The sequence below is a fragment of the Pelecanus crispus genome, chromosome 9 (genome assembly GCF_030463565.1).
Source record: "Pelecanus crispus isolate bPelCri1 chromosome 9, bPelCri1.pri, whole genome shotgun sequence".
Taxonomy (NCBI): domain Eukaryota; kingdom Metazoa; phylum Chordata; class Aves; order Pelecaniformes; family Pelecanidae; genus Pelecanus; species Pelecanus crispus.
The window spans coordinates 42755217-42774356 of NC_134651.1; the positions used below are offsets into that span (position 1 = coordinate 42755217).

At 43.8% G+C, this 19140-nt stretch overlaps 1 protein-coding gene across 7 annotated transcripts in view; it reads right to left on the minus strand.

The window, feature by feature from the left end:
* Positions 1–1413: 1413 nt before the first annotated feature.
* The window catches only part of DENND1A (DENN domain containing 1A), a 215187-nt gene continuing 197460 nt past the window's right edge, over positions 1414–19140 (minus strand). For 5 of the 7 annotated variants that reach the window (XM_075716203.1, XM_075716202.1, XM_075716201.1 and 2 more), the window contains 3 exons: positions 16286–16374; positions 3633–3888; positions 1414–2736 (listed from right to left, as the gene is read on the minus strand). In XM_075716203.1, coding sequence (XP_075572318.1) covers positions 1414–2736; positions 3633–3888; positions 16286–16374 — 1668 coding nt within the window. Of the gene's footprint in view, positions 2737–3632; positions 3889–6382; positions 6512–16285; positions 16375–19140 lie in introns of all 7 variants that reach the window. The other 2 variants (XM_075716198.1, XM_075716197.1) reach the window with 1 other exon arrangement.

Sequence of the window (19140 nt, forward strand, 5' to 3'; positions counted from 1 at the left end):
GTAAGATGAGATTTCTTGAGAACACTATTGCCACAGGTAAGTGTCTTAGAAAAGCAGAGTGACCGTACCCTTTGAGCTCTTCCTCGCAGTTTTGTACTCCATGACGTCGCGGTCCAGGCAAGGACTTGTTACACCGGCGAACAGTCTCATCAACAGCACGATAACGAGCGTGGGTTTTCAGACAGGCCAAGGAGCCGAGCGCCTTGCAGACCGGAACGACATCCCGGTTGCTTCACGGCGGCAGTCGGCGCTCCCGGTGTCCCGCGGCGAGAGGCAGCTGCCCGGCCTCGGCCCCAGCAGCACTGCGCTGCCTCGCTCAGCCTGGAGCTGGGGTTCTGCCGCACGGAGCAGCGTGGCAGCTTTCAGCTGGCGGCACGCGGGCCCACTCGTCAGCACGCTGCCATTTAGCTTGACCTCATCAGCTGGGAACTTTGATAGCCCAATTTTTTTTCTCTTTTTTTTTTTGTTGTTTGTAATAATCAAGTAAGATATTGTTACATCCCATTCATATACTGCCATCTATAATATTTATATATAATATTAACATACACATATATAAGAACTAGGATACTCTTTATGGCCTCTATTTTCTGATGTATTTAACAAAAAGAAACAAACAAAAAAAAAACCCAAAAAAGAAAAATCAATTGCTGGTGTTTCCAGTTTCCCAACAGAGATGCAGGACCAGACCCTGAGCGACTGCTCTGTGCTGTGGTTTTGTTGCAACGAGGACTTGGGACGCTTCTGCACCAGAGAGGCCCCTGCCACCTCTCGGTGTGCCGGGCGAGGGAAACGAAAGCCTGCAACCAAAGCTCATCCAGTAGCACAACCTAAATGAATGTCTGTATTTGGGGACAGGACAAGCACAGAGCCTGATGGATTCATTCAGCGCAGCACACGAGCCTGGGGTTGTTTGCCACACTTTCCATGTGAAAGCAAAACGTGATAGTTGTACGTGTAATGCAAGAAAAACCAAACACCATCCGCACAGGCAGGAAGAAAGCACTAGTACAACGTGCCGTGTCATGCTCCCGGCTGTGCTAAGGACTGAAAATACACGGGAAGGAGTAACTCCCGCATCAGTAGTACTGGCTGAAAAGCTGTGTGTGGAAAACCAAACCAAAGCAAAGCCAAAACCCAACCCCAGGTACCCTCGTGCTTCGGTCAGTGCAAGAGTCACGGGGGTTTTCAGTGGCGGAGAGTGCGGACGCAGTTGCAGGGACCAGGACAACGGGGGGGGACTCTGAACTCTGGGCAAAAAGCACTCGTGTGAATTGCGGCACAGTGATGGTCCTGCAGCTATCCTGGCTCAGCCTTCCATAAAAGAAATACTTGGTTTTATGCTGGCTCAAAAAAAACCCCAAAAAACCCCTCAGTCAATTCCAAAGGGACGTCAAAAGGCCATTGGGAGTGTTACTCAAAGGTTTCCCATCGCTTTCTGAGCTGCTCTACCTTACCTGGTGTGGATGACACGTCTTGCTTTGTCTTTTTTAACAAATCTTCAAATGGATCTTTTGTCTCCTCAGATTTTGAGGATAGTAACACTGACTCTAAGCCCTTAGCTGGCCTGGAAGGGATCAAAGGGGGTTCATTAGACAGGAGAGCTAGTGCTTGTTTGGGATCTACCTTTGAGCTGGACTGGCCCACCGGTAACGTTCTGGTTTTAGAAGGCCCACTTAAACACGCTGGCTGTAGAGAGCTTGTGGGAGAAGGGCTGTGGCTCTGCAGCAATAAGGAGCTAGCTGGCGGCACGGCTGGAACCTGGCTAAACAGGTTTGGCATGGATAGTGTTGAAATGCTTGGTTGAGCTCTTTGTGGTGGGTAGAAGGTAGAATTGGGTGTTATGAAGCTAGAGCTATAAGCGTGACCTAAAGAGGGGGTGAAAGAGCCCCTGGGGGGTCTAACTAGAGACACCGAAAGGGCTCCTGGCACTGTTTGCGTAAACGGATTAGGAGATGGCTGCAAAAAAGGTGGTGGTGCTGGGGCAGGATAACCAAGCGGCTGCACAAATGGTGCAGCTGGAGGAGACACGAAGTCACTTGCCACTGAGACAAAGCCAGCTGCAGAAGGTGGGGTGGCTGAGCTTTGCAGGCTGCGGGGACCTTGCGGTGGGCCGCTGCTTTGCCAGCTGGCTGTTTTTAATGGATCCAGGAGATTTAGAAGGTAGTCGCTTTCGTTACCTGTATTATCTGTCTTCACCTTGACAGGTTGGAGCATCTCAGCAGTGCTGGTAGCACTGGACAAAAGCTGAGACGGATGAGAGGAATAATTTACAGACTGCTGGATTTCAGGGTCTAAGGACACATTACCAGCTCCGAAGGGCTCTGGGATGAGATCTGAAACCAAATGGCTACGTCCTGTAGCGTGGGCGGTGAGAGTTTCTGTTGGTCCAGCTGGAGTCTGGTGCTTGGAAGCCCTGGGTGCTGGCGGTGGTGGCACTATCCCCAGTTCAGGAGTCTTTCTTCCCTGTGGCCTAGGAATGGTGATGTTCCCTTGAATGGCAGGATTGGATTCATCCTTTTCTGCAGGAGCCGGAATGCTGTCTCTGCTCCAGGGTCTCCTTGCGATTGGGGGCATGTTACCAAGTGCAGTCAAGGGCCGTTCCGGTGAGCTTTGGGAATACTTGGTAGGAATAGCCATATCATCGTGACCCATACTCCACAGCTTGTTGTAAGCGTGAGACAGCTTCATGGTTGGCACAATCCTGTTCCTCTCAGACATACCAAGATCCATTCTCTGCAAGAAAGCATAAAAACCAAAACTTTTACTGATCTCACACCACAGAGCGTGAAGTGAAGGCAGGCTGCTGAGCTAGCAGTGCAAGAGGATCTGTCCATGGACTGTGAACGCTGGAGAGGGACAACAGCATGCAGCCTGGATGGACATGCAGGAAATCAGAAGCAGGACTCTGCAGTTTAATTCCAGCTCTCCCTCTAACGAGTTGTTCAGCTGTGACATCGTGGCATCTCTTGTTAGCCAAATACAGAGCACGTACCCGTATCTGAGGTACAGAAATTGAGAAGCCTTAATTGCTGTATGGAAAAAGCTGTCAAACGAAATATCTGGATATAACACTAAATTAAATATTATTATAAGGTAGAAATGACATTATATTCTTTCACGTCACATGAAGATCTGAGTCTGCTTTACTCTGGCACTTTCTAAGCTGCATATACTCAGTGAAATTCTTCCTACAGAATCTCTCTTCTACAATCTAGATTGTTCAAATGATGCCTAGACCAAAATGGCCAGATTCAAAGAACATCGTTTAAAAAACATGCAGTTTGGAGGGGACCTGAAAATTCCCAGGTATTCATTCTCACTGCTGAGCATCAGCTTCAAAGATAACTCTGTGTGATAGCCAACGGACAAAACAGATTCTGAGGAATAGGGCAAACATTTCCTCCTTTAGAAGTAAAGGCTGTAGTTTTAGTGGAAAAAGTTACTGTCTTATAACTGAGTCCCATTCCAATAATTTCTTAATTCAGAAATGAACTTTGAAACACACAAACAAATGACTGAAAATGGATGTGTCTACCCAATAATACGAAAACGTTCCTCAGAGAGTAACGGAAGCCAGCCAGCCCTAGTTCTGTGCAAAACCCCCAGCGTAGATGAGACCCTGTCCAAACCTGGTAATCAAACGTGCATCGCTGATCCCCCTCTTCTTTGGGAGTCCGCAGGTCTTCTAGGCTCTTAGCTTGGCTGAGAGGCTGAGGCTGTGTTTCGACTTCTAAGTTAGGGAAAATGTCTTCGAGGAGGTTGATTTCTGTGGCCTTGCTGGAGAGCAGAGGGCTTGGAGGCAGAGGCTCTTTTGATTTTTCTGGACTGACCGCCTCTTCCCCGTCGGCACTATCAGATTCTTTCAGGGCCCGGTACGGCTGAGGCCTAGGAGAGAAACAAAAATCATGTTGCAAATGATGGCCTTTCTAATTTTGTTTTAAAACAAGTATTTACTAAGGAGCTGGAGGGCTTTACAAAAAGCTTTTGGGTGGCAAAATACAGCTTACGTTGCTGTGTGAACAGCAGGTGTGTGAGCAGAGTGGCCAAGGGCAGAAGGACGTACAAAGACGACTTGGCACTCGAGGGTTTTCAGAAAGGAAAAAGGCGTAAGTGGGAAGTAGTCGGAGGAAAGCTGTGGTCATGCGGTTACAGACAGGCCACAGGGGGAACTCTCGGAGCAGGAAGAACTGGACGCTCGCTCTCCATTTTGACAACCGGGCCCTCCCCTCACTGTCAGCCCTTTGACACGAGGAGCCAGAGCACGTGCGCTGCAAAGCGCCCTGTGTTCTGCAGGCACTTACGTTCTCTTGCTTCAAGCTAACTCAGCACAGAACAGAATTCAGTGTTTTCCTGCAATAATTGGGAACACTGTGCAGAGTTCCAATGATTACATTGGTGTCATCTTATCAAGAAACAACACAATCCATTATGGAGACACCTATTTTACGTTTACAGCCAAGGCCGAGTTAGCAGGATGCTTTTCTTGCACATACCTCAGCAAAAAAATGAACACCAGCAGATTTGCATACTGGTTCGGTGTACAGAGAACAGCAGCATAATGCGCATCCAATTAATAACAAGAAATGCTGTACATATCTGTGGTGATTGGCATTTGACTGGCAGCCAGTTTTACTGTGGCATTTAAACAAGGTTTCAATTAAAAGAAAATATTTGTGAGACCTGCAAAGCCAGATACTATGGAAGAACCCTCCTCCTCTTTCCATATTTTATTATAATACATCTATATCATGCAAATTTATAAACAGCCCATCTCACTTCATTCATCAACACATAAATAGCAGGCATTCAGCTAGCGACACAGGAACGTAATAATGCAAGTACAAGACAGACAGCTGATGGTACGTGTCCTTAGGAAGAGGGTGATCTTGCAAATCTCGGTCCTATCTTTAGTCTCTCACATAATACGTGCTCATCTGCTAAGCATGAGATCACACTGCAAAAACCCCCTGAGGAATATTCTGCAAACAAACGTTTCAGTGGCCTGGCCTCCTCCACCCCAGACACGAGTGCGGGAACATTTTTCTGGCCCTTTGCTCCTGAACCTGTCTGCCTGCCCATGCCCAGCTGCCTGCAGTCACGTCCTTCCCCCGCCTTCTGCATCGCACAATGAATTTTAGCAGTCGGAGACTCCGCTATCAAACCGGCAGCCTCCTTCTCCAGCCTCGTCTAACGCATCCGGCAGGCTCCCGTTGCTCCGATGCGCCGGGGCACCCATCTCGCAGCACCCGCAACTGCCCGGATCTGGCATCACGCAGATTTCTGAAGCAGCAGCTCACAGTACCCCGGCACCTCTTCCTACAGGTTCTGGTCAAGCCAGTAACTGCATTTGTTAAAAGAAGGAGTGTAATTCTGTGCAATGTATCTCTCTTTTTCCACCTAGAAATCCTCAAGCAGGTGAGGTTAGGAAAGAACAAATCCTCTGGATGCCACTGAGTGAGGCCTTAGCTCAAGACTGCCCTCCGGGGTTGGTATGTTCAAATACGCAGTACAAAGCGTTTAGTACCGCAGAATCGGTGCGCGCCCTCCACGTGAGCGTTACTCTCATCTCAAAAAGATACGCTCGGGCCCCTGAGAAGACTGGCCAGGTAAAGAGGAGCTGACCGGCAACACTCGTTCCCGAACACGGGTACCTTGGGCAGAGCGGCAGAACCCTGCAGCCAGTGCTTGGACGTACAGTTCCCGCACACAGGGAGTTGCAGTATGGCCAAGCTGCTCAGCACCGTGTTTCAAAACTAGGCAAGACTGAGTTAACAGAGGTTTGGGAATTTACAACAATTTACAAACTAAAAAGTTGGATCCAAATAACATGGCAAGTAAACCCAACAAACTGCTTCCTGTTTCTTGTATCGTTTTAGGTCAGACTGTACTCAAAACCCTCGGAGGACATCGGCCTGGTGACCCCCCATAGTCACTGAGGATGCGGTACTCGACAGAACAGAGAGGCTGGGATCAGGCAAGCGAAACTGGAAAAGGCCGGTGAGTGCACTGAAATAAGGCTCACAGGACAACCCAACAGCACAGCTAGCACCGCACAAGGAAGACGGCAGAAGGTTCGGACAGGAACACAAGCAGCACACTGGAACAAAGGGCAAGTGGAAGGGTTACATCCCACAGAGCTCGAGTCGATGTAAAACCATAAGCTGTGCATTGCTGCGTAGCGTTTCATGCAGGAGAATGCTTTTGCATGCCGCTAAATACCAAAACAAACAAGCGGGAGAAGTGCTGAACATTCATCAAGCGCCGAACAGAGACTGCAGGAGCATTTCCAAAATTCCAAGTATAGAGGCAGGCACCCTGACCAATGCAAACCCCATTGTTCGAAGTCTGAATTAATACAATGAAAGAATAAAGGATAGACCATTCAAAAGGAGCAGAGAAGAAAAAGTTTTCAGAGAAGCCAGAGACAGGATCCTCTTCCTGCTGAAATTCATCATCAGAAGAGTCCTCAGAGAGGAAGACTGTATAGTGTCGCATAGGCTTTACAAGGCTGAGGGAAACAGGAAGAGAAAAGGAAGTTATCAAGTTGTCACATTCAAAGCTCCAGAGAAGAGAGAAACCCAGTGACTCGTAGGCTCTGAATAATTTCTGAACGTGACTGACTGCCACTGCAAAGAGCTCTGCAGGTAAATGTCGAGCTCTACTTTTCAGGCAGAAAATACCGCTCTTCTGAAAACGTCTAGGGTGCCGTCTAGTCGGGAAGGGTGCTAAGACCTGCAATCACACCCATATCGCAGAAGCAGCCAATACAGAACCCCACCTTTTCCCCGCTACATTTTCTAGAGAGTGGGGCATCATTTTGTTCTTTAGAAATACATCTCTGCTCCTCACATTCTCTGAGCTCTGACCACAAGCAAACAAATATTAGACCTACCGCTCTGCTTTATAGGTATTTAGACTTACATGAGTCTGACATATGAGAGGAGCTGACTTGAGGGTAACAATCCCTACGTGTACCTATTTCTGAGATCTGAAATTGCTTCACGCTAGAATAAAAACAAAACTGTTCACAGATTTATATGAAATGCGGTTTGTCAAGTAAGGTGCCTATGTTTCCTTCCTCAGTGGCTAACTGCTTTCGAAGTCTGGCAGAAAAGGGACTCGAGCTAATTTCTCCTGCATCACAGGACAGTAACTATCAATCTGTGAATTCGTTAGCAGCGGCCTGGAACAAAAATCCTCTCAGATAAAAACTTCTTGAAATCAGAAGTGCCTCTGGAAACACCCCTTAGCTGTAATTAAAAAAATCCCAAACCAACGAAAAACCAAAAAAACCCAACCACCGCCAAAAACATTTCACCAGACTTTTGACAAGAACATATTAGTCACCTTTATTTTATACACAGAGGTCAGATCTCCAGGATTTGCTCCTGTGCCTAATGAAGACAATGCCTAAATCTTTAGTGAATGTAAAACTAACTGTGCATGCCTATATAGGTCTGGGTAAACATACGCTTGGGGGATAAGAGAAAACTATTTAAAGCTTGCTGAATTTATGAATTTTTTTTCTGTTATTTATTGTAGCTATCAGTTGCTTCACTTCATTTTAACCAGGAACCCAGTAAATTACTCTTTTCTGCATAAAGTAGAAGCTTCTAAGATTCACTGTTTCCACTGGAGCAAATTCTGAAGTGGCTATCACTGCTTTAAACAATTAAATGCACTGTCAGCTTTGGTAGAAAAAGAAGGAGTAGAGGAGCAGGGTCCTTAAGCAGAAATACACTGGAACGAAGAGGTTGAGGAGTATGAAGAAATTAGTAGCAAATATTGCCTCATCTGTAATGCTAAAATATCCTAATCTTTAGTAAAGTATGAAGCAACGGCCACTGTTCATTCCCCTCTGAAACACTGAAGCTCTGGATGGCAAAAAGGCTTATAGAAAATATATTCTCACAAATTAAATATTAAGACAAATGCTTCACAAGTAACAAAGCAGTAAAAGCACATCAAGATTTATCAGTACTAATCAGAGGCCTCCACACCAAAGCCCAGTGCTTTTCAATCTACTAAAACTCAAGGACAACATTGTGTAGAGCCACCAAAACTATGTGCACTTACAACACCACATATACCCAATTTTTAACAGTTATTTATTTTTTCTTATTTATTCTCCCCATTTCAGTTGTGTTCTGGCGTATCTAAGTGTGCATGAGTGGAAATGAAAAAAACCCCAAGAAAACCTCGTTTCAAGGGCATTACAAACCACCTTTTATCTCTTATGGACCAAACGAGGCTGCTGAACACCGATAGATGTTGCCAGAGAGCATCGCTTACAGGCCTCTCTTCTTCCCCACGTCACTAGAACAGTGGAGAAGAAACCACTAGGATCATAAAAGCAAACATTGTCTCTAGCCATCCGAATGAGGCCTCTTCCCAAACACCTTCATTTCATCAGCCACACATCACTGATGATACCCTAGTTATTGCAGTGAATCGGAACATGCAGCATGAACGACGCAATTGAGATGGGAGCCTGATTTTGCTACTGCTGAGGTCCAGAATAAAATTTGTTATTTCAGTGGCAGCAGCATCAGGCTCATCAGGCGGAACAAAGGACAGGTCCCAATCCCATAGACATGGTAGAGCAACGCAAATGTATCACACCGCTATCTACGTTATAGATAAGGACCAAAAGCATGGACAGAAAGAATTTGATTAGTTGCCTTCATAGTGCAGACATACTAACAAACTACCTCTAGTGGCACTTGAACTGATAATCGGCCTTCACTCTTTCAGGTCTTCCGTCTCAATCACTAAATAACTATATAATAAAGTTATGAAAATCAGTCTAAAAGGTTAGGTCAGAAAAAGAGAAGTTGGACACTGCAACCGCCAGCTCCAGAGGGCCCGAGCTCCCACTGTGAATAAATGTTTATTCACGGCCGGGTCAGAGCTAATTAATAAAAAGTCTAAACCAGTGGTGGCAGTGGGTGCAGCTGACAGTGTTAACTCATGGTCTGGGGTACTCCCCTTAAAGCTGCTGCATAGCTGTTCTTTTCCTCTCTTCTGCTGTAACACGTATTGAGGGGAAGTGAGGTGGTGCCACTGCATTTGGAAAAATTTGCTGTAATATTTTCTTTTAAGTTTCTTTTTTGTTCCTCTTTTTTTTAAGAAAATGACTATTGGCCAGAAATTTCAATTTACATTTACAAAAGACTCCTCCTAAAATAAATCAGAAATCAAAGATCCTTTAATTTTTTTTTTTAATATACATAGACATGGCTTTTTTCTTAGGAGAGTAAATTACCATTTAACATGATTCCAGAAAATCTAAAATTATTTCCAGAAATCAAGAGCAATAGTGAATTTCCACATATGTTGCCAATACACTACACGTTTGGTAACTGCATGTAACGAACGTGGTGGTGCAGTTGCCCTTAAAGCACTGCCTCTGACACCTTTTGTTTGCCTTCAGACTGTGCTAAATTCAAATGCGTCGTGTCTGCGTGCACGTATTAAATAAACTGGGAGCAAACTATGCAGAAATAATCTCGTTGGCTAGATCATCAGTTGCACTTCAGTGCAGCTCAGTGCAAATAAGACTAAATATAGAGCAAGTTAATACGCACCGGGTTTGTTGCTCTGGCAAGACTCCGTAAGTGAAAGGGGGATCTCGGAATTCGAAAGAAGAGAGCACTTAAGTTTCACTCTTGGTGTGCTCTGCAAGAGATTTTGGTCCAAGATAAGGGACGAACAATCTAAAATTGTCCAAGTTTAAATTTTTTATTAGCTTGAGGCAGTAGAATCCCCCCAAAGTGCCTATTCCCTCATTAACCCAATTCGGCAACTCTCCTGCAGCCTGCCACCCACCACTTGCTAGGATTTCATGCACAAAGAGCTGTCTCTGAAAAGGCAGGTCACAGCAAGCCCGGCTACAAGGCAGGCACGGCTGCAGTCGGAGAGGGAAAAAAGGATGTGTCCGTCACAGCTACAACCCTCATCATCTCCACATGACTGCACCAGCTCCTGCCTACCTAATCTCTTAGCTGAGTTACCATGCAGATGACTTGCTGATCTCTTTCTAATGTTTAGTTTAACATGTCTTCGGTTAGCACTAGCATATGACAGTACTGACAGCCGTGGCTGTTCCTTTTTAAATATCATGTCAGAAACACGGCGCAATAAAGCTGGGGATGCGCTCCATGGCTCTGCGTACCATTATGATAGTGGGGGTTTCTTTTTTAATGAGGAAGATCTGCATCTCAGGAGCTTTTTTCATGTGTCAGGATGCATGGACAAATCAGCAGCACATCACACTGGCCAAAAATGAAATGCTGACAAATGTAGATATTTCAAATTTAATTGACACCTAAATGTACTTGAGATAGAAAAAAATATATACAGAAAATGTGAGTACAGGATATGGGAATTAATAAGGAGAATTCTATAATAATTTTAAAGGATATTTTAGTTATGAGAAAATTAAATTTGTGTATTTTACTAACTGTGTTGCTTTTTCCTCATTATAGAGATTATGGCACAAAGGGGTAGTATGGACTTGGTGTCATTATTCTCCTAAAAAGGGCTTCCCAAATTTGAGGGAGGATTTTTTTTTTTATTAATATAGTTTTTTAAAGAATAGCTATAGAGCGACTCTAGGGAATTAAGGAATTTGTCCCTCTTAGATGGTAAAATGAAGAGAATGAGGGATTTGGATGCATGGGCTTTTTCTTGCCACTATGAAATAGGAGACTTGGGACTGAGGGGCTTACCTAGTAACTGTGCAATCTGAACAAAGCACAGACCTATCACTGGAATTCCTTCCTGCATTTTCTGAATACGCAGTACACCTGAGCGTCAGCTAACAGAAATATTAAAATGTCTCATTTGTTTTTTAAAGTGTTACTTTGTACACTGCGAATGTTCGCAGGAGCACAGTATTTCCAGAAAAACAAAGACGTTAGCACAAAGGATATTTTAAATTAAAAAAAACAACAACAAAAAATCGTATCACAAGTCACCCAGCCAGGTAACAAAACCAGCGGCTTGCGATCACTACACCCAGCAAAGGCGGGTAACTAGTTGTTTTATAGTTTTTATGAATTTTTTACAAATTTTCTAGAGAGCTGGAAATACTAACAAAGAATTTAAAGTGAGAACAAGCTGGCTGACACCTCTGCCTGCTCTGACAGATCTAGACCAAGATTCTACAAAGTCATTTCACATTTTCGTCCTGTTGCTCAGTACCAAGGGTCTGTTCACCAAGTGAAGGCACCGTCTCTCTCTACAGAGGCAAGCTGCCACATTCGGTAGGTTCACTCCAAAGCAGACAGAACAGGCCCCAGAATTAAAGTTCCCTGCAAACCATCACACCGGAAAGGTGGGAGAGCCAGGCAGAGCGGGGTTCCCAAAGGGCAGCCCTGCCTGCCTTGTGCTACGGTCCTTGCTTGGCAAGGTACGGCCACAAACCCGACTGCTCTCCGTACGTTCCTCACCCATTTGCTCCCCCTTTGCCGGGCGTCGGCTTTCCTGGCACCACCCTCGTTGTCCCTGCCTTCCTCTGCACCAGTTCTCCCAAGGCCGAGGGACCAAAGCGCACACAGCGAGACTTATCTGCTACCGCCTGCACTATTTTCTTTCCCATTCCAGCCATCCTCGTTCACAGAGGTACTTGCTGGCTTAGCTTTCTTCCTAAGCAGAGATCCTTGCTTGCAGCGATGCCATGGAAAACCTTTACCATCCACAAATTCTGCGTGGCAGAGCTCCGAGAGCCTGGTTACAACAACTGGAATTTACTGTGCTTTATGAGGCTGTATCATTCACCACAGCCGTCGTGCTGACTTCATACTAAATTCAGTGTAATAACCCACTATTGCACTGCAGCCCATTTTCATTCATCTGATACATGGCAAAGCCATTAGCTTCTCTGCTAAGTCCTACACGACTTCTGGAAAGCCATAATGAACTGCTGCAGCACCGACATGGGTTTAGCCAGCCCAAGAGCCTTTTGACACGCTGTTAATTGTGAGCCTGACCCTCTGATTTCCTATTTTAATTTCCTCCCACTCTGCATGCCCTGGAAGCCAGCTAGTCGGTACTTACAGAAGACAGATCCTAGTGCACTCTGGAAACCTATTCTACATTTAATAGGAAATCTTGCTGTGGTGTAAAAGAGAGCTCTCAAAAAACTGCCTATTGGTTAAAAATGCAACATCTTATTTCTGTGAACAACTAATTTGTATTTAAGGAGGCACATCCCACGTGTCTAGGATTGCCCCAGGTGGTAAACCAGCATTTTCTGAGCTCTCACCTACAAATTCTTCCTGTTACCTTATAACTAACAAAGTTTTTAAAAAAAATTATACATTTTAGATTTAATGACAATTTTTTAAGAATCATAAAATCACATACCTTGAATTATTGAGACAATTGTAAAGAAATAAACTTTCTATTGAAATAGGAAAAAAAAAAATCACTGAAAATTTTGCTGGGGGACACACTAGGTCTTCCACCAGCTCTTCCATGTAATGGTTTAACAACAGACATTGGCAATAATCTCAGGTGTTCTCTGAAGTCACTGCTCCCGCCTCCGGTGTTGTAATTGAAGACCGATTCGAACGTGAGCACATATACCCCAAAACCATGGTTTGCTTTTATACACATTAAAAATCCTAACTCCTGCAACTGAAGATACGAATTTCTTACCATCATACAAAATGCATGCATAAAGGGAACAACTGAAAGGATGCCTACGCAACGGTTCCCTCGTCAGAGGCGGCGTGCAAGGTTACAGCTGCAAAAGGGGCCCTGTGAAACGCGGTGAGCGGGCGCGGGGCTCGCGCAGCGGTGAGCGGCACGCTGCCCTGCGGATCCCGTCCCCCGCAGCTGGAAGGAGGATGCAAAAGTCCCAGCCTGAGCTAGCGAGTCAGCTATCCTGGGAAATGTCTCTGAACCTTTCATGTAATCATACAAGACCAGGAAGTTAGTGTCAGTTTTAAATATAGAAAGAAACGTCTCGTTGAACAGAAGCTCCTCCTCACAAACATATCCCACACACGAGCACCTGAAAGAAGTAACTGGCTAATAATTAGTGTTGGAACCAGTGCCATTAAGCTAAATATTTCCGTGAAGCTTAGTTTAAGAAAAGCACCCTCTCAGCGCTGCTGCTGCTTTCATGGAATCTCCTCTGATCTGCCATAAGGGTACTCCAAGGCAAGTAACACGAGTGAAAATACATATACTGTGGTGTTTTCACTCATTTTAGAATTATTCAAGAGACAGAAAACAATGTGGATCTCTTAAAGAGACAACACCTGGCTGTATGTTTTCATTTCAGAACAATATAGGAAGATTATTTCTTACTGGGACAGAAAAAAAGTTTGTGAAAAATGTCATGAAAATCCTATCTTTAATTACTATTTTAAAAATATATTTTTCCTTTATTCAGAATGTCATTTTGAGATAAATAGTAAGGAAAAAGGCCAGGATTACTGAGTCGTTACCTATTTCAAAGGCATTCAACTCAAGTTATTTCTTAGGTAGGCCATTTATTTGAGCTTTAGTTAAAGTACAAGGTTGGACATTTCCTCCACTTGCACTTCCAAAATCACAACTGTAGCGTCAGTGTCAACATCGTTGCATGTCGTGCGTCCCGTCTCCCTCCCTGCCCCAAGTTGTTTTTATTAAAACACTCTAACCAGACACCTTAGTGGAGATCTGGTTGAGTGCAATATTCTACAATTAACTGTCTGGAAGTAGTTATGTCAAAGTTTGTTTTGCCACCTGAAGCAGAGAACGGGAAAGAATGAAAACACATCAGTTCCTGCTGTGATACTGCATTTGAACTGGATAAAATATCGAAGCTATGAAACATCAGGAAGAGACCACAACCGGTACCACAGAGCAAGTGTCAGTGGTATTAGCAACATTACCTGGTTTTCTTCCACATTTCAAAGATGGAAAAATCTATCAGTAAAATGCTCATGAGGAAAATTAACTCAGTTTACAGCTACAAAGCATCTTCATTATCTTTGCTAGATTATTGTCAATCGTTTTCACAAAAGAATTTTCGTAGTTTACTCTGTGAAAGCAGCTGAATTGTAAAGATTCACTGAAATTAACAGCAATAAATTAAAACCAAGTAAAAGAATAACTGTAATTCAACCGATTACTAGCATTAGTATAAATATGTTTATCGTTCGTGTTTACATTTATTTCTGTTCTGATACTGGCAGGAATTGAAAATACATGTTAGCAGTAAGCCACACTGGAATGTCAAGCAGCTTTTGAATCCAAATAGGCATAATCCTTCATATGAAACACACATAATGGTTAAATTGACTCAATTATCCTTCACCTACACGCAAGTGAATCATCATATTAAATATTAAGAAAAAAGTTTTATTTTAAAAATTTCTATAACCTGTGCAGGACCAGCTACCACCCCGTAAGAGCACAAGCCCTGCTGCAGGACTTGCAATCTACTCCACAAGAGGGCAACCAAATTCCACTATAAAATGAATAAATAATCCCGTAGAATTTAAAAGTGACCATTCATTTTAGCTAAAAGCCAGAATATCTCCCCATCCTGGAGTGGCTGGGAACAAGCTAGCCAAGCACTTCATTTTGGGGGGCAGAGGGAAACCCAACCTCCACCTCTTTTTCCCCTCAAACAGTGGTGACAGGGAACTGTGGGAAGAGGTGTGTTTAAAGAAACCAACTATTTTGCTTTTTATGGGATTTTAGATACAGCAAATATCTTGTAATCTTGGGCATCAGTGAAAGCGTTTCACTTTACTGACAATAAAGCCACCACAGGCTGGGACATAAACAACACGAAGCAGCTAGGATACAAGCAATTACTTTGTGCTGCAGGTAGAGATGAATTCCAAGGAAATCTCCGTGACACATTAGATCAGTGCAACCATCTTGTGGCCCCGGAGTCTTTTGCTTGTAGTCCGTGAGCAGTTGCAGTGAGACTTCCCATGCTAAGGCTGCACTGCCACACCACCAGGCAGCTGGAAAATGCTATGCTGCTCACCATTCAAGGACGGCATCGAAGATGCTTCGCGCGCGGGGAATACCAGTTTAATCTTGCCACGTGACTTGGAAAATGTACGCTGGCCCCGCTGCCTGCTCTTCCTACCTCACTGCTCGGTTGTTTCCTCCAGAGTGCCAAGCAGGTCTGTCCCTACTCTGGCCACATTTTTCACACCACCTTCTTCTAAGATCAACTGCCCCATGCAAAATGCACAGTTCTTAAGATTCCCAAATTCTGAACGGAGAGGAGGCAACCTGCTTATTCTGACCCTTAAGAAGCGCAGCTAACACCAGCCTCCGTATCCAATCAGAACTTAGTGCCGTTGAATCTTTTGTACTTCTGAACAGCTGAAGTAGCTACACTCCAAAGAATCCGAATAATTTTAAATCCAAAATGCATATTGATGCAGCCTACACGTATATTTGTCACACACAATAGTGTCTTTTGGGCTACCTTGCTAAGGTTCAATATATCCATTCTCTTCTTAGGCTTTCACTTGACGGCCTATTGTTTAACTCAACTATGGCAACGCGTTAAACATAGCTGCAACAATACACACTATTGTACACAGGATTGTCTTCTCTGTAAAAAGTACTTTAACATGTGACGTTCATGAAACTATCTGAAAAAACCTCTCCAAGGTAACAGAATGTACTGTTCTTATGAACAAGAGAGATGTCGGAACCCAACACATTTTATACACTAGCAGTAAGCTACAGCAGTACAACTTACTCGGAGCATTACCCCTGTTTACTTCATAGTCAAATCTAAAGAGGTGATAAATTTGCTAGTACTATGCAAGACAGTTACGCTCTACGAGCCTTCGCTATAGAGCTCATTACAGACCTTCTGTTAATGGGACTCTAACAAGCATGAGACACAACCCTTACTGCCATCACTATAAAACAAACAATTCTGTGTCTTCCAGGTAAAGCCTGGCAAGAACAGCGATTTGCAGGGATGTGGCTAACAACTGCATTTAAAGCACGGTTTAAAACAAAACAACAAAGGAATGAACAAACCTCCAAACCCTGAAAACTTTCACTAAAGAGGCTGAGCAGATTATGTCTAACTTGGCAAACCAGAATTTTCCAATAAGTAAACTTCGGTTTCTTGCTTTTTCACACTTCCTCTAACACGGTCCGAAAATTAAAAAAACAATTTTTTGTTAGTTAACAAATTACTTTGATCTATACTATTTTTTAATTTCTCCTTTGGCTAGTTCCAGTTCTGGATGCAGTTTGTTGACGCAACTAGAGCGAAGCAGAGCAGCAAAGTACTTACTGTTCTGGACTAGAAACAGAAGTCCTTCGTCCTTCCACAGCAATATTGCTCTTGGGTCTCTTAACAACATGAGGTCTTGGCGGGCGAACCTATTACATACACACACATAGAAGACATTTCATCAAATACTTCAAGCTGATCAACCAACAGACATAGATAACAAAAGGCGCATAACCACTGTTATCTTAAAGGTATCTTCCATTCACAATTGCTTTTAAACTTCTTTATTTGTTGTGCCACAACAATGTAACAAATGAATACAGATATACAAACAAATGTAAAGCATGAATATAAACTACAGGGACCTGTAACTTGTTTAAGGACAAAAACCCCTTATTTTTGAATAGCAAATGCAATATACATGCTTGTCACTGACTGTTAGCTATTGGCAAAGCAACAAAAATTTGTTCCACTGTCCTGTTTGGTACAGGCTAAATTTCTGATAAAAGATTCCCTAAATGTGAGCTTCCCCTTGTACAGTTAGTTGACAGAGTAAAACTGGAAAGTCCTGTGTGTTGCTGTACGTTATACTGGAAAGCTCCGACATCACGATCCTTTTGTCCACTTGTTCATAGGAACCCAGCTTCTCAAGTGAAGACTTCTGTGTAAGGGAGCACTGAAAAATTTGTACTTAGAATAAATGTTATGACATGAAAAACATAGCTCATTCTTCACTAAAAATTTGCTTCCTTTTAGCAGCTGAACAGAAACCCTTGCCAGACGTATTATCGTTATCACCCCTAATGTTATGTTAGCGGATCTTTTGTTGTCTGTAATGAAATCCAAAGCTTTTGTGTGGAAGATGATGTTGCTGCCAATCCAATCTTAAATAAGATATCCACCACCTTCTAATGTTCAGAAATCAAGCTTACTCTACTTCCGTTAACTCCACAAGCAAACAAGCTTTACCTCACGGAAAGGAGTAAGCCCGCGTGATCGCCATGTAGGCAGGGTTTATGCATGTGCCTGCCTATACTCGTGAGTAATCCTGCTGATGAACTTATCCCTTCGCGTCAAATGTGGGAATGAACATTTGCAGCATCACGGTCAAGCTGTACGAACAAGCTTTCCATTTGTTATTAAAAAAGCACTACCTTACCTGAAACGGACTCTGATTTGTTGGCTTAGCTGAATGCTAGTTTCAACAGAAATCCCCAAAGCCCTCAAATAACGTTAGGAACAGAACCCAACTCCTGCCCTCCCTGAGCCTGTGCTCCCTTAATAGCCACAATACAAAGGAAGCTGGTAAAGGCCTACAACCTAAGTGCTCTTTGGATGACTAAATAATTTGTTTGTAATGATAGAATAGATGCAGATTTCCCCCTACCTCTGCAAGTTTTCATCGGTTTGTTGTTTGGGGTTTTTTTTAAATTACTATTTGTTGGGGAGCAGGGTGGTTCCAGGCTTTCCCCCGTGCCAGGCACATAAACCTCAAATTTTCTTGCCAGGAAAAAGCCACCAAATTGTGTGTAGTGTTTCTGCGCTACACAACAGTATGCAGAAGATAGGAGCAGGATTATTGTATTGAATTTTCATTTCAAAGGAAATGGTGTACAGCAGATATGATGAAGAAATCCAGAGATGTATTGCCACTATTTCTTAGGAAAAAGGGCTTATAAAAAGGTCAGCTGTTAAGGTCTCGAAGATCAGTCCCCACACAAGGCTGCTCCTCTCTACAATAAAGACGGCTTAAGAATGTGAATTTATGGCAGGAATGGAAGGATTAAGTTTGTGGCAACTTCAGCTGAACTTGCAACGTGGTGAAACATGGGGAAAAGAACAACAGAGCTAATTAGACGAGCTGAGCTGTCAGAGTGCGGCTGAATGGCTCGGTGCCAACAAACAAAAGGAACGGGCTGGCAATCAGCAGGATCGATGAAGAATACTGCTTCATTAGGGTTGATAAAACAGAGAGGGAGAGAGCAAGAGAGAGCGAGTGCGTGCAAGAGAGGGGGGAAGAAGCGAGAGGAGTTGGGGGGAGAAGAGAGCAAGAAGGAGAAAGAAAAGGAGAGGAAGAAAGAAACCTGTTTAATTAAATCTGAGCTGGAAGATGATGTGTAAAGCTGGCTTGTCATCATGCTGTGAACACTTTCACCTTTTGGGTGGTACCCTGGGGGAGTGATGGTGATGAGGGAGAGAGATGAGAGTTTTGGATGGCTCCAGGGGGCCACCAGACCAGTAAGTGCAGGGTGACATGCTAAGCAGGATTTCGAGCATTGTTCACGGGGGACTGCAGGGAAAAGCCAGGAATCAAGCAAATTCCTTGCTGGATTTTGAGCCTTATGTAGCCAAATAAGCAAGGTTAAATGCTTACCAAATGCAAAGTATGAAAGAAATCCAATTACGTGAGCACATAGCCAAAAGAATAAAGGTAAACATCCAGTACAGAAGGGTTAAATGTGCTTATTACCGTCCCCATCAACTTTATGCATAATTATTATATTTTAACTTTTTCTAATGGAATGAAGTTTCCAAACAGCCACTATTAATCCCAAACAGATCTCTATTAATTATAAGCAACAACCCTCTCTCTTTCCTAATACCACCGCAACTCATTTCCAAAACAGCAGAATGTAAAGAACATGTCTGTTCTGCTTCCGACCTTTCTTTGGTCTGTGTTTTTGTTTTTATTCTTAGTAATGACTCATATCGCAAGGACCAGTGCCCATGGATTCCTCCTCATAACAGATCTATCCTGAAAACAGTAAGTGTTTCTCAGGAATTCTGGTGTTATGTGGACTTGGTCGGAAGGGCAGAGGGACCTGGTCTCCTCAGTCAGTGCGTGCTGTAAAAGGCTAGGATAAATTACTTGCCGATATCCACCTCTGTAATGCGTGCCAAGGCTAAGAGAGGGA